At 55.9% G+C, this 13,860-nt stretch overlaps 1 protein-coding gene across 2 annotated transcripts in view; it reads right to left on the bottom strand.

Annotated features, from left to right (window-relative positions):
* Positions 1-13,104, bottom strand: part of STARD8 (StAR related lipid transfer domain containing 8) — a 49,219-nt gene extending 36,115 nt beyond the window's left edge. Inside the window, exons 1-2 of one of the 2 annotated variants that reach the window (XM_085060614.1) lie at positions 12,607-13,104; positions 3,050-3,083 (exon numbers count right to left, since the gene is read on the bottom strand). Coding sequence is in view for 1 of the 2 variants with exons in the window: in XM_085060616.1 (XP_084916742.1) it covers positions 3,050-3,083; positions 5,326-5,370 (79 nt within the window). In the remaining variant the exon portion in view is untranslated. Of the gene's footprint in view, positions 1-3,049; positions 3,084-5,325; positions 5,516-12,606 lie in introns of those variants that run through there. The other variant, XM_085060616.1, reaches the window with a different exon arrangement.
* Between the last annotated feature and the right edge of the window lie 756 nt (positions 13,105-13,860).

The following is a 13,860-nucleotide window of genomic DNA, read 5'->3' as shown; positions in this document are numbered from 1 at the left end:
GCCAAGCCTGAACCCAGGAGGGCAGGGAAGAGGAAGAGGAAGGAGCAACACAGAATCCCCTCATCACATGTCCCACCTAAACCACAAATAATCACATTCGGTTCAGCTTTTTTACTTCCCACCTCTCTGACCCACACCCAACCCCATGACTGCCTTTTCCACCATGTAAGAACAGCAGTTTCTCAACGAGTTCCATAAGTGCCCAGGACAAGTCCCTGCTGCCACATCCAGCATTCCACTGACCCCATGGGTCCCAGAACACCACAGCAGCACTAGTCCCAGCACACCCACAAATCCCAGTACAGTCCCCTGCCAGCCCCCAGTCCCTCTGCCTTCCAACACATTCAGACAGGGACAAAACCAGATCCCAGTCTCTGTTTCTCCCCCTAGACCCAGGGAACCACATGCATGGGCTCAGGTCAGGTGAGGAACGGGAGCCTCATGCTCAGGCCACAAACCCACCAAGTCAGTGCAGGAGATTTCTGTGTGAGGAGAGAAGAACAGCTCAGCTGTGACAACACATCAACAACAGCTAAATTTAGCAGGTTATTTTCAGTAATCCAGATGCTGGGTAAATACAACCTTATTATTTCATGCAGGGGCAAAAGTTCAGTCGAGTCCCTCGTGCTGCTTTTCCCTGTTAGTTCACCACATCCAGCCACAGGAGCCCACCCTGAAACGCTGCAGTGTCACCACTGTCTGGCTGTGCTGGCAGGAGCCACCAGCTCTGTCCCTGTCCCTTGACAGCAAGAGGGGCCACTGCTCCATGACATGGGCAGAGCACCTCCCAATCCCTTTTGGAGGGGTCTGGTACTGCTTTTAGTAGGAATTATCCTGAGGATGAAGTTTTCAGGTGCATGGTCAGGCTGTGAGCCTTTCTTTTCTTCTCCAAGCTTTTCCTTTCTGCTCAGTCCAGAACAATACACGGGAAGTGAATGCTGGAGAGGAAGCAGAGGGTTAGGAAATCCATGGAAACCTGACCCAGCTGGGACTGTTCCAGTGGTTTGGTGTGGGGCTGTGCAGGGGCTTTGTGTCCCATCCAGCCGAGGGTGCTGCCCAAGGGGACTGCAGGGTGGGCCAGAGTGGGTCTTGCCACAGGGCAGAGGGAGGGATGGAGAGTAGGGACACAGGAGTCCCCATGTACTCCACTTGAAACATCACCTCCAAGACAGATGAAATCCAAGTTGTTTTCCACCATCACTGCTGCAGGAGCTGCCATGGCATACCTAGGTATTTCAATGGCAGGAGGAAGCCACAGTGACCTCATCCAGCCAGTGTTCAGGGGAGGGGATGTGGCAGCACAACCACAGCTCCAAAGAGGGGCTGGGAATGGGTCTGTCCATGCCTGGAAAGCAGCTCAGGGAGTTTGCCAGGTGTGTGGGGAGAGCAGCAGCGCTGAAGGGGAAAAATCAGAGGCAGGAATTGATGGAAGAGACATTTTGCCAAGAGTTACTGTGATAAACCAGAACCAACTCCACCCTGCCTCATGGCACCGTGTCAGGAGCTGAGATCCTCATGCCACTCATCAAAGAGACTGAAAATCATCACAGAAGGGAACAGTGTCCCCCAAGCCCACGGCATGAATGCCCCCTTTGTCCAAGCACCTTCTGGGGACAATGAGTGAAGAGGACAGCAGCCACCAGCCCTGCCCCCTTCCCAAGGCTTTTAAATCCCAGCAGAGGGCACAAATCCCCTGCAGACTTGCTCTCTGTCCAGTGTAACCCATGGGAAAGGGAGAACCCATGGGAAAGTGAGGCATTGTGCTGCTGTGCGTCACAGTGACACCAGGAGCTGCTATGGCCCCATCATCACATCAAGTCACAGGTGACAAATCCCACAGTGAGAAACTGTGCAGCTGCTCAGGACGTGAGGCTCCTGCTCCTCCTGCCCCCAGAGCCCACGGCTGCCCAGCATCACTCCAGCAGCCAGAGCTAGGACAGGGACATGTGACAGGCCAGTGTCAGCTGGGGTCATGTGAGTGTCATTGAGCCTTCACCAGGAGAGATCTGGATTCTACAGGCAGTTTTAACCAAAGCAAAAACACCTATAAAGTTCTTTGCCCCAAAATCCCAGTCACAGTGTGATCCATAGGAGTCTTCCTCACCCCTTCCCTTCCACAGGGCTCTTTAACTCTTTTTAACAAGCTCTTGACATTTATGTTCCTAATCTCTCCCGTGCAAGGGCCAGAGACCACCCAAGATACCTCTGGGGCTCTCTCACAAAGCACCTTTTGTTACCCAGAGCTCTCCTGTGCTCTGGGCTCTCGCCGGCCACACTCAGAGCTCACCTAACCCTTACATGCATGAAAACAAGAGGCCCTCAGTGCATCACCCTTCAGGCAGGGAGCTGCCTGGAGATCTCCAGGCACATCCCATGGGCTCCCTGCACGGTGGGTTTCCCTCTCCATGGCACCAAGGCTCCAGCCAGCAGTGTGGGAAGCCCTGCTCCTCTACCCCCCTGCCACAGCTCTGTCCCCAACCCTAGTTCCTGGCTCTACTGGCACACACACCCCCCTCCTCCCTCCTCCTCCTGCTCCTCTTCCTCCTCTTCCTCCCACAGACCATCACCAGCCTCCCCAGCACCCACAAGCCCCTCACAGCAGGGCAACCCCAAACCCCAGCCTCTGCCCCCGCCTTGGCAGAGGTTTGATCAGGGCAGCAGCAGCAGCTGTACACAATCCCCATGGATCAGCCTGGAGCTGCACTGCGAGTCCCTCCTGTCCCACAGTCACAGGTGAGACACTTCAGTCACACAAAGCTGAGGGGCTCTGAGCCAGGGGTGACCTTCCTCCCCGTGGCACTGCAGTGCCAAGGCTCTGGAGCTCCCCATGAGATTATCTGCTGAGCACAAAGCTGTTCACCACAAAAACAATACCAATTGAAAAGGAACCAAGGCCCATTTACAATTACATCCCTGTGAAAATAACAGCTTGGGGAGAAAATTACACTGATGGCAGAAGAGCCCAGCAAGGCTATATTCCTTTTCCTGTGACCCCTGCCTGCCCCACAGCAAGGACACTCTTGCCCCAAAAATTATTGCTGCAGCTTACCTGCATCTTTTTTATCTTCTAGCAACGTGAATTTCTGTGAAAGGAAAAAAAGAAAACAAAACAGAATTTTTTTTAAAATCATTTTGATTCTCACATTTGTGGAATGTTACCCCCCACACCTGGGCTCAGTCCCTGCTCCAGCCTCTCTTCTGAGGTGGCCTGAGACCAGCAATGTTGATCTGGAGCTGGGACCAGCAATGCTGCTCCAGCTCCCAGGACAAGCACAGCCCTGGCTAAGGCTTCTCCCAAGGGCATCAGCCCCACTGATTTTAAAACCATCACCAATCCCAAGGGCACTGAGCACTGGGCAAACACGGTGTGCCCAGCATGCACCCACCACCCCAGCTCCTGAGGGAAGCCAAGAGAAATGGAATCCACAGCCGCAGAACCTCGGCAGCACTTGGGAGACAGCAGCAATTTGCAGAGGTGGAGGAGCAGAAGGACCCCACTCCCTGGTCCTGAGCTGAGCACAGAGCCCAGAACACTCCCCAACCTCTCTCTGGGTGCAGACAAGCCCTTCTAGCACCACAGCCCCACAAACAGGCCAGAAGTGCCAGCGGGATCACTGCAGGAATGCTCCACGCTCCTGAGCTGGACTTTCCCACGGACCCCCGGGACTCCTCTTCCTGCCAGGGCAGCAGGGCTGAGGATGACCCATGGAAGACAGGCTTAACCATGTCCCTGCTGTTGTGCTTCCTGCAGCAGTGCCTGCTCGAGGGCTGCCATCACTAGGGCTGGAGTCATCGCTGCGACCTCACAGAGTGCCCATGTCCACAGGGGAGGTCCCCTGGCTCTGCTGGATCCTTTGGCATTGCTCAGTCTGTTTCCACACCTTCCTTTTCCCACGAAATCTTCCACCAGCCACAGCTCCACCTCATTTAACCGGGAAAGCTTTAATCCTACAGACAGAGCCCAGCACGTTTCTCCCTCTTCAAGAAATTCCTCAGCAAGGAAGGTGAGAATTCCTCGCCTGTTCGTGGTGAGCAGCTGAGCAGCACTGGCATGGCGAGGAGACAGGGGCCAGGCTGAAGCAGAAGCCTCAGCCCCACAGGAGGTCACTGGTGTCCACTGAAGGCAACCAGGAGGGTGGTGCCCTGGCCAGCTGGGCCACCAGACCCCACGTTGGGCCAAAGAGATGGGCTGAAGGCAGTGGTCTGCCGGGTGCTTCCAATGAGGCTGAAACCTGTGGGCACCAGAGCCTGTGTGGGTCTGGCTAGAGCCATCCCAAGCTCTGCCAGTGGCAATGCAGGACCTGGTGTCCATTTCTGTGCCACCACCAGTATGATGGCAGTGCAGGGACAGCAGGGTTAACGAGGACAGCTAAGCTCTCCAGAGACAGCGGGGACGAGACAGCAGGGACAAGACAGCCACTAATGTTACCAATGAATTTCACAAATGTCATTTTTAGACTCAACTATTTTAAGCATTGCGCTGAAAGCCTGAGGGACAGCGTGCATTCCACATCCATTTCACCACGGCAGATCCACTCACCCAGCACAGCCTGGACACCCAGTACAGCACTGTAAAGGGATTTTACCACTTTTCCCAATCTGAAGCTCCCAAAATCCACACTAACCATACCTCGACAATCTCCCCAGCTCACCTCCCACCACACTGCATAGGCTGGGGACACAATAAACCAACAGTGATCAGGAGCAGGCAGGGAGAGTCGCTAGTCATTGAGCTGACAGATGAAGAATTAAACCCCAGTGAAAAATCTCAGATGCCATGCCATGAGAACTGCTGCTGCAGGAAATTAAAAACTGGGGGCCTTCAGCCTTGCTGCTCCTTTGTCACAGCTCCTGCTCACAGCTGTCCTGGCCCTCCAGGTCGGCTGTGGTCCCACAGCTACATCAGGGGTGACCCAAGGCTCTGGGTTCAGAAGGATGTCCCAGCCCAGCCACATCACCCAAGAGAGCACAGCAGGACCCTCTTGGCACATGCTGACCACCTCGGGGGGCTGAGGGCACACACACACACATACACAGCCCAGTGCCACGCTCTCAGGGCACAGCACCCTGTCCACCCAGGGCTGCCAGTGCCGGGAGCTGGTGACCCAGTAAAGGGCAGCGGGCGAGCTTAGGGCACAGCGACCAGCACACCCACACACGGCCCAGCCAAAATTACCCTCTCACACACACGTGGGGCACGGGCGGACATCGACACCGCGAGCAAGCCGAGCCCCACCGGGGACACCTCCCCAGTGTCCCTTCCAGAGGCTTCTCCTGAAACTGGACAGTGTCAGGGACGGACACCGCGGAGCAGCGCTGCCTTACCTTGGCTCTTTTGAAGCAAGCCCAGAAGAAATCCAGCAATGGCATGATGTGCGGGCGGGGGGGCGGCAGACCCCCCTAGACCGCGGCTTTGTCCCCGTTGGCGGGGACAGTCCCCCCCGGCACCCCCATGGCAGCGCTGCGAGCGGAGCCGGGCTGAGCCCAGCGCGGCCAGGAGCGGCCGGGGCGGAGCGAGGAGCGGGAGGCAGGGCCAGCATTCAAACCCTGCACCGTTATTCAGTTGGTTGGGAACGGGCTCGGACGCGATTGAAATTCCCTGAAGATTGCGAGTTTTAAACAGCTCCAGGCTTTCCTTCCTGCCTGGAGCGCACCGAGCTGCTCCCGTTCCCAGGCGGTGGGAAGGGGAGAGGGGTGACAGGCACGACGGAGCTGGAGGAAGGGGAGTTTGACTGTCAAATGCACATGTAGGACATTGGAAACCCACACTCTGGACGTTCAGATTGTCACTCCGCTCCTGCCCAAGCTGGCTGGCAGCTCCCGGCTGCGAGAGACAAGGTGTACCCAGCCATGGTGCCACCCCTGGGTGCTCAGGGGCTGCTGGCCTCAGCAGACACCCTCATCACAGAGCAGGAGCACCCAGGGCCAGCCTGTTGGTGGGACCACAGCGTGGACAACACACGGGAATCTCCACCGGCCATCAAATGTGGCTGAGACGTTCTCTCCAGCTAGTCACAGCTCCTTATCTGCCCTCTGTAAACATCGTTTGTTCACAAGCGCAACAATAAAAGGCCACTTCACAAACATTCGTGCCAGCCCCCCGTTCACAGCCCCCCGGGCCAGGATCCTTCTTGCAGGCACGTAAGAACATCCCACGAAATGGTGATGTGTGTCAGCAGTTCAGAGGGAGCAAGGGCAAGCAGATCCGCAGTGACACCTGGGCTCAGCCCTGTTCCCACAGGACCCTCGGTGGCTGTCACCCACCCTGGACTGGCGTCAGACTCTCCAGTGACATCACTCCTGCCCACTGCCCATCTTGGGCTGGTGTCACTTCTACTCTGACAGGACCTGCAGATGGGAACACAACCCAGAGCACAGGGGCTCTGCCTGGGATGTGACACATCTGTACCTCAACCCCCAGCAGTTGGGGTCAGTTGGCTGTGCCCAGTGCCACGTGTCAGACAGGGCAGGCCAGGATGGGGTGCTGGGGCCCCAAAGCATAAGGAAAAGGGGGATAAGGCAAGGACAAAAGCACAGAAGCCCATGGCACAGCAGAGCTGGAGCAGCTGCATCTGCCTGAAGAGGATGGCACAAGGCACTGCCAGCGCTGCAGCATCCAGCAGACCTGACCCTCACCCAGGGCCCTGGATCAGCAGCTCTGCCCTGGTGGCACAGGCACAGCTCTGCCCTGGTGGCACAGGCACAGCTCTGCCCTGGTGGCACAGGCACAGCTCTGCCCTGGCCCAGCACGGCCCCACTGTAGCCCCTGCAGCAGCTCACAGGCAGCATCAGTCCCGGCGCCAGCTCCAGCTGCCTCCTTCCATCTCCCCCTCACTCATTCCTCTGCAGGCTCTGGCACAGCTCCCGGCCTTGGCACCAGCTGCAGCTCCTAGCCCTGTCCCCGGTGTTACTGGTGTTACTGGGCCAGTGCAGTAGGGCTAGGGACACCAAGGTACAGCACAGGCTTTGTACATCAATCCCTTTTCTCCTTTAAAAACCCAGGGCTGGGAAGACAGCCTCACCTCCATGGCACGTTGCTCACCAGGGTCACCTTTCCTAGCAAGGATTTCCCCCGCAGGAGTTAAAGCCCCCCAGCGCCACTGCCCATCAGCCCACCCTCCTTAGCTCACCCCCTGCTGCCTCCAGGGCTGCAGTTTTTACCCCAAGCACTTGCAAAGAGTTCCCTGCAGAGACAAAGACAGCTGGGGCACTGCACACTGCCAGACATCCCCATTCAGCTTACTGGGCACTACAGTCATAGGGCTGAGGCTGACAGGGAACCACCACAGCCAGGACATGGAAGGGCACTGCCACTGCAGGGTCCTGAGAAAGGCTCTGCCATTGACATTCTGGGCAGTCCAAGGAGATTCTTCAATGCTTCTTCAGGTTCTGGGGCATCTGGGCCTGGGCTGGGACTGAAGGCAGCTCTCACAGGAGGGACTGTCCCTTCAGAGAGGGTGGCACTGCCAGGCTTGGTGGCTTCTCCTCCCGTCAGGGGCTCAGCCTTGAGCACTGTGCATTGTTCTGGAGCAGGACAGGCACCCGCTGCTCCAGCTGGCACAGGCAGCACATTGGAGGGCAGACAGACATCCGACCATCCGTACATCTGTCTGTCCATCTGCATCCATCCATCTGACCATCCATACACCAGGCTCTCAGGACAGGCCAGGGGACATGGCTCTGTCCTGTCCCAACCAGGCAAGCCCTTGCAGACAGGGGACAGCCCTGCTGCTTCAGCCATAACCCTGCCAGGACATAGAGAATTGCCCCTGCCAGCCCCTGCTCACGCCAGTGGCATCGGGTCCTCCTCCCACTTCCTCCAGAAGCCAAAAAAGCCAAGCTAGCACAAATAGAAGCAGGCTGTCTCCTTCCCAGGCCTGGGAGACAAACCACAGCGGTTTCTGCATACTTGTGTAGCTTCTTCCTACCCGGTCATCCCAAAAGCATTCCAGTAATGCTGCATCTTGGATCCTTCCTCAGCGTGCCAGGACACTATCCTTGGCAGGAATAGCTCCTGGGGACTGGATCCATGGGGAAGTGACAGGAGCTGTGCACACCAAATGGGTATTTTTGCTGAGTAGTGCAGGGACACAGACCCCACTCCTGCATTTGGCTCTTCCCAAAATTCCTAGTGTACCCACTCAGTAGACAGCTACAGGAAAAGCAAAAGCAATGTCCATTCATTCTATATATAAATATATATATATGTGTGTGTATCACTATCCTACTCAGACCCACGTGAGAACCCATTTGGAATTGAGTTAATTTTAAGAGGCTGATTCTAAGGAAAACTTCACCCTTTACACACTCACTAGGAGCTTCCCACTGCTGCCCACAGCACCCAGAGCTGGGACAGCCACCAGGATGTCACCAACCAGCCCCAGCACTGCCACACACATCCCACGTTCTCCGAAAGTCATGGGACAGGGCCAGTATTTCGGAGGACAGGTACAGCCTCTTCCCACAACAGATCATTCCCTGGAGGATCCCACGTCCCCATGGCCAGAGCTATTTCTGTGCACTGATGAGCTATTGCTGTCCCGGCTGTCGCACAGGATCAGTGACAACTGAGCCTGGTGGCGGCCAGGTTGTGTCCCCACAGCCACAGAAGTCCCGCTGGTAGCATGCCCGGGCTGGAGCAGTGGGGTGTGAGCAGGGGTGTGAGCAGGGGGCTACCCTGGGCTAGCAGAGCCCCGAGCCGGCTGCACACGGGGATTTTCCACTTGCCGCTGCGCACAGGCATTTCCCGAGGCTGGGAAGGGCGCAGCTCCCGCCGAGCTGGCGTTTCCCCATTAGCATAGCGGGAACAGGGACCCTTTTCTTCTCCGGACACGGGGCGGGTGCTGGCGGTGCTGGGGCTGTGACACCACGAGGGAGCTGAGAGAGGGACTGGGGGGAGAACATGTGGAACCTGCAGCCCCCGGGAGTGGCAGCGGGGAGGCAGAGAGGCCAGGGACGGGGCTGAATCCCAGTGTGTGCCCCCGGGTGAGGGGCTGCGAGGCTGTGCCTGGGAAGGGCCAGCACCCCATGGAACCCCAGAGCTCCCCAGGGCTGGGGCTCCACTGCAGGATCATCCCTGCTCACACCTCAGTGCTCAGCTCCAGCCCAAGAGGCCAAATGTCCCTGCTGCCACCAAAGAGGCACCACCACGGCCAGACCACAAGAAGCCAGCTGAGGGATGTGAATGCCAAAGGGCAGCAGATGTCCCCTCTCCCAGCGCTGGTGGCCCTGGTGTCCTGCTGAAGCAACACCAGTGACACTGGTGGACTCCCAGAGACAACCCAAAGGTTTGTGACCTCAGCCAGGGCTGCAGGAAGCCTCCTGCATTCTCTGTCCCCAGAGGGGTCCTGGCACAGACAGGTCTGTGCATTTTCCCACACAGGATGCTCCAGTTTGCAAACACCAGGGAGAGAATTCACAAACACCGACTGATTTAGCACATACACAAAAGCCAAACAAACTTTGCAGCTGACTAATCCACACAGGCTGGCAAAACCTCCCAGTTTCACTGAAAAAAAATCAGTCCATGATAGTTTTGGGGAATCTCTGCTGCACTAGCTGGGGGTGATCCTGCACCCATTCCCAGAGACAGAAAGCTTGGGGAGTTCAACAGGAGCCTGGGGCTATGCTCAGCATGGGGCTATTTAATTGCATTTAGAAGAGCATAGCTGATATTTTTGAAATCACATTTTATTTTTGAGGTGATTTTATTTTTGAGGTGACATTTTTGAAATACTATAGACAAGATATAGAAACAACAAATATATCCAAGTTATACAAGAAAGAAACTTAGATTTTTTTGAGAGCCGTGTTCCCATTCAATTTTAGCTCCATTTGTATTCAAGAGTTATTGTCTGTGAGTGTCTACAGAGGCTCCCTTGCAGGACAGAACTCCAGCAAAAACCTTCTGCTGCTGCACTCCAGTTCTCTTCAAGATGCCTTTGTGAGAGCGAGAAATATAAATCAGGCTGCATTTTTAAGTACAAAAGGCGACATAAGCAGAATGCTCACCAGGCAGTTTTTCCTTCCCCTGGGAATAGCACTGAGCTGCTGGAGCCCGGCTGGGACATTAATCCTGGGACACTAATCCCCTGCCCCCAAGGCAGGCACCAGAGCAGCCCAAGGAATTGCAGCAGCTCTTATTATTAGCTGGAGCAGGGAGGGTCCAGTGGCAAAACGCCCAAGCATGGCATGGGGCAAGCTGGCAGCACTCCTGTGAGCTCACACTCCTTCTCACACACAGCCCTGGTACCTGGCACTGACAGCACACCCAGCAGCTAAAAAACAACCCCAGGCAGCAGGGACACCTCCTCCTCTGGCTGCCACAATGAAATGCCATTTAATAAACTGCATCTGAGCTACTTGGGTATTTTTGCACATAGCTCTGGTGACAGCTGTTGTCTGGGGAGGATCCCAGCCCTAATTCTGGCCAAGGGTTGGGATTAATTCCAGGACAGAGGAATCTCGTCAGGTGCAGTGCTGGCTCCTTGTGAGGGCAGGTGTCTGCAAGATGAATCCCCGGCATGAATCCACACCAGCCTCATCTCCCTCGTGGAGGGTTGGGCCATTCATGAACCAAGTTTCCCACATGCAAATCCAGAGGCAATCCCTGTCCAGTGCAGCTTCTTCTGCAGAACTGGTCATGTGGCATCAGGACTGGGATACACGATGGGGACTTGACAGCTCCTGGGTGCTGGGGACCTGACAGCCACCCCTGATGGCTCCAAGCATGCAGCCCTGGAGCAGGTGGGAGCATGGAGGTGACAGGACCCAAGGGTTTTTGCAAGCCCACCAGTGTCCAGTTGGTCACACTCCAGGGTCTCCAGAGGATTGCCACCATGACCCACTGCCTGGCTCCACAACAGTGCAGAGACCAGTGGCCAAGAGACCCTCTCTGGCTGCCCTCAAGATCCTGGGGTTGCTGTCAAACCCCACCAGAGCCAGGCTGGTCTTGTGGGCACCCCAGGAGCAGAGCACTGCAAAGCTGAGGGGGCTCAGGGAACAGACAGGGAGCAGCAGTGGACACTGCCAGGGACACATTGGTCTTCCCTGTCAGGAACACCACAGAAGGATTTACAGCAAACCAGCATCAGGCACATCTTCTCTTGGCATCTGTTCAGTCAAAACCATTGCCCAAAGATGCCATTTCCTTCAGGCATGGACAAGGAGACACATTCCATGGTCAGGGACACCAAGTGCCCATTCCGTGCCCATCCCGTGCCCCCAGGCACCTCACCCCAGGGTATTTCCAGGCTGGATGTGAGCCACGTGCCACTGCCAGCCTTCTTTGGGGACGCCAGGAAAGGCTCTGAGGCAGCTTCAGAAAACCCTTTATGCCAACCCTCACACACACAAAGCCTCATTATGTGACAGCGAATTCTTTTCGCACCCCGCAGCCGTGGGGGCTGCCAGGCTTGTCCCAGAGAGGGATCCTGCTCCCAGCCCTGTGCCACTGAGCTGAGCTGCAGCCACGTGCTTCCCCACTCCAAAGGGAATGAAGAGGTAGAAGAGGTTTTTCAGGGGCAGATTCTGGCTGCAGGCAGGGTGAGGACTGGGCTGTCCCCACACCCTGTGCTGGGCTGTCTCAGCCTCCTGTTCCTGCTGCTGGGAAGAATTCCAAAGCCCTGAGAAACAAGAGGCAGCAGCCCCAGCCCAGACCTCAGCCCCATGGGTTTCACTAAGGGAGGGCTGAGTTATGGGTAGAGAAAGGTTTTAAATCAGTGCCCAGGATAAATAATCGCATGTTCTGTTTATGATCCTGAGACAGTGACACAAAACACCAGAAAAAGACTTGAAAAGAACCAGAAAACACAATCCCTGTGAAATCCAGCAGTTCTTGCTGAGCTCCGAAATTCACCCTCTGCCTTTTTCCTGTAGACATCAATGAGCTCACCAGGGTCCTGCCTTGCAGCAGCAGCTGTGGGAAGCACCAGGAGAACAGCCATGGGGACAAGGCTGCTCCAATGGCTCCATTGGCCCCCACGGCTGCTCTGCACCAGGGGCTCCAGAGCCTGGAGCTCTCTGCAGCCAAAATAACCAGAGGTCTTGAGGGCCACTATGCTCACATGAGTTTCTTGTAAGCACAGGGACTCAAAGAGGGGACAGAGATGTTATTGGGACACGACAGATAGATTGCACAAGGAGCACAGACACTGCAGTGAGGGAGCCAGGAGCCTGTGGATCCACAGGCATGAGAGGAGCCAAGAGAAAAGCCCACAATGCCCAGATCAAACATAGAGGAAAACAGCCAGTGCCAATTCCCCAGCCAGGGTGGCTTGTCCTCCCTGCAGGGCCTTGGGGGACACATTCTGCCCTCAGCCCCTTGACACACTTGGCCACTGCCTCAAGGTGAACAGAAATCCAGTTCCTATTTGGGTAGAAACCACTCAGAGTGGTGAGATCAATTGTTAAAGGATACAAAGGCAACTTCACAGACCAGGCTCGAACTGCACATCACCAGCCTTAAGCGGGAGTTTAGAGTAAAAGAGAAGAAAAAACACCTGTGTCTGCCAGACCATCCCAACCTCAGCACCAGCCAGGCACCTCGAGGGAGCAGGGAATGGGCACAGGGAACAGGCACCTACAGTCACCACGTGAAACACTTACCAGCTGTCCAGGACATGTTTTCACTCCCCCAGGAGACACAGAGAAGGCATTAACCTCGTCTTCCTCCCAGTCCAGGGTGTTGTGGGCTCTCCTCAGGTCTGCCTCAAGCAGCCCCACCAGATCTGGTTTTTTGTGCCTGAGGATGTGCCCAGGATTTGTCTGGGAATGTTCATCAGAGGCCAACACTTCACTGCTGCTGAAAAATTCATTATGGCCTGTAGCATCCCCACTGTGCCCTGCAGGTCCCTGTGGGAGGCTGATGAATCTTGATCGGTGCCTCCTGGTTCTCCTGGGAAAGGATCCCCACAGGGAGAGCAAGGAATTGTCATGGATCACCTCATAACCAGCCTCATCCTCAGGACTGCAGTCACTGCTCCTTGGAGGGAGGAAGCCATAGATATCTTTCTCATCTTCAGCTGACGAGGAAGAGCATGGGGTCAGGAGCTCATCCTGCTGGCCTGGAGATGCTGGTGGCTTTGCTTGGTGCTCAGCACTCCTTGGCTCCATTGTCCATGGATGGAACCTCTCCACCACTGGCAAAGCTGGCAGTGCAAAACCACAACTCATTAACAGGAACCACACAGGAGACTACATTTATTTTGCTTTCCCTCATTTTCCTTTCCATTCCATTTGGTTAGAAAGGGGTGTTTTGGTCCTTACTCCATGAATGTCCATGCTCTCCTCTCCAGTGTATGCAGACCCACAGTTACAGCTCAACCAGCTGGGTTTGTATTCTCCATTTCCCTCTTAAAATACCAAACTCTCTCTACACTTTCAGATGAGGTTGTGCTTCGCTGCTGGCAATGCAGCACTGGGGGAAGAGGTGAGGTTTGGAGGGGGCTCATTAGGATGGATTTCAGGTGCTGTCTGAGGTGTGTTTCAGGCTCCCAGGAGGAGCTGGGGCCGAGCCTTCTGCACAGGCAGGGGAAGTTTGGTCAAGGCAGGGAATTGCTCCATCTCCTGCCACCCAGGCATGGTGTCAGTGCTGGGGAAGAACAGAGTTCCCAGATGGCAGGAGCCTGCCTGCCCATGTGCCTCGCTGTCCCCAAGGCTTCAACAATGTTCCCTCACCTCTGACTGCAGCACAAACAGCAGCTCCTCAGACCCAGAGAGCTCAGAGCACAGATGTGCCAAGCTGCCAGGCATGGGGAGGCCACAGCACCCCGGAAAACCTGCCCTGTTCCCTCCCCTGAAACGTGGGCACTGGGGACAAGGTTCAGGGAGGGTAACCGGGGCAGAAATACCAAACCTGTC

This window comes from Lichenostomus cassidix, chromosome 4A (genome assembly GCF_008360975.1).
Source record: "Lichenostomus cassidix isolate B80296 chromosome 4A, HeHo_3.0, whole genome shotgun sequence".
Taxonomy (NCBI): Eukaryota; Metazoa; Chordata; class Aves; order Passeriformes; family Meliphagidae; genus Lichenostomus; species Lichenostomus cassidix.
This window is presented reverse-complemented; position numbering and strand designations above follow the sequence as displayed.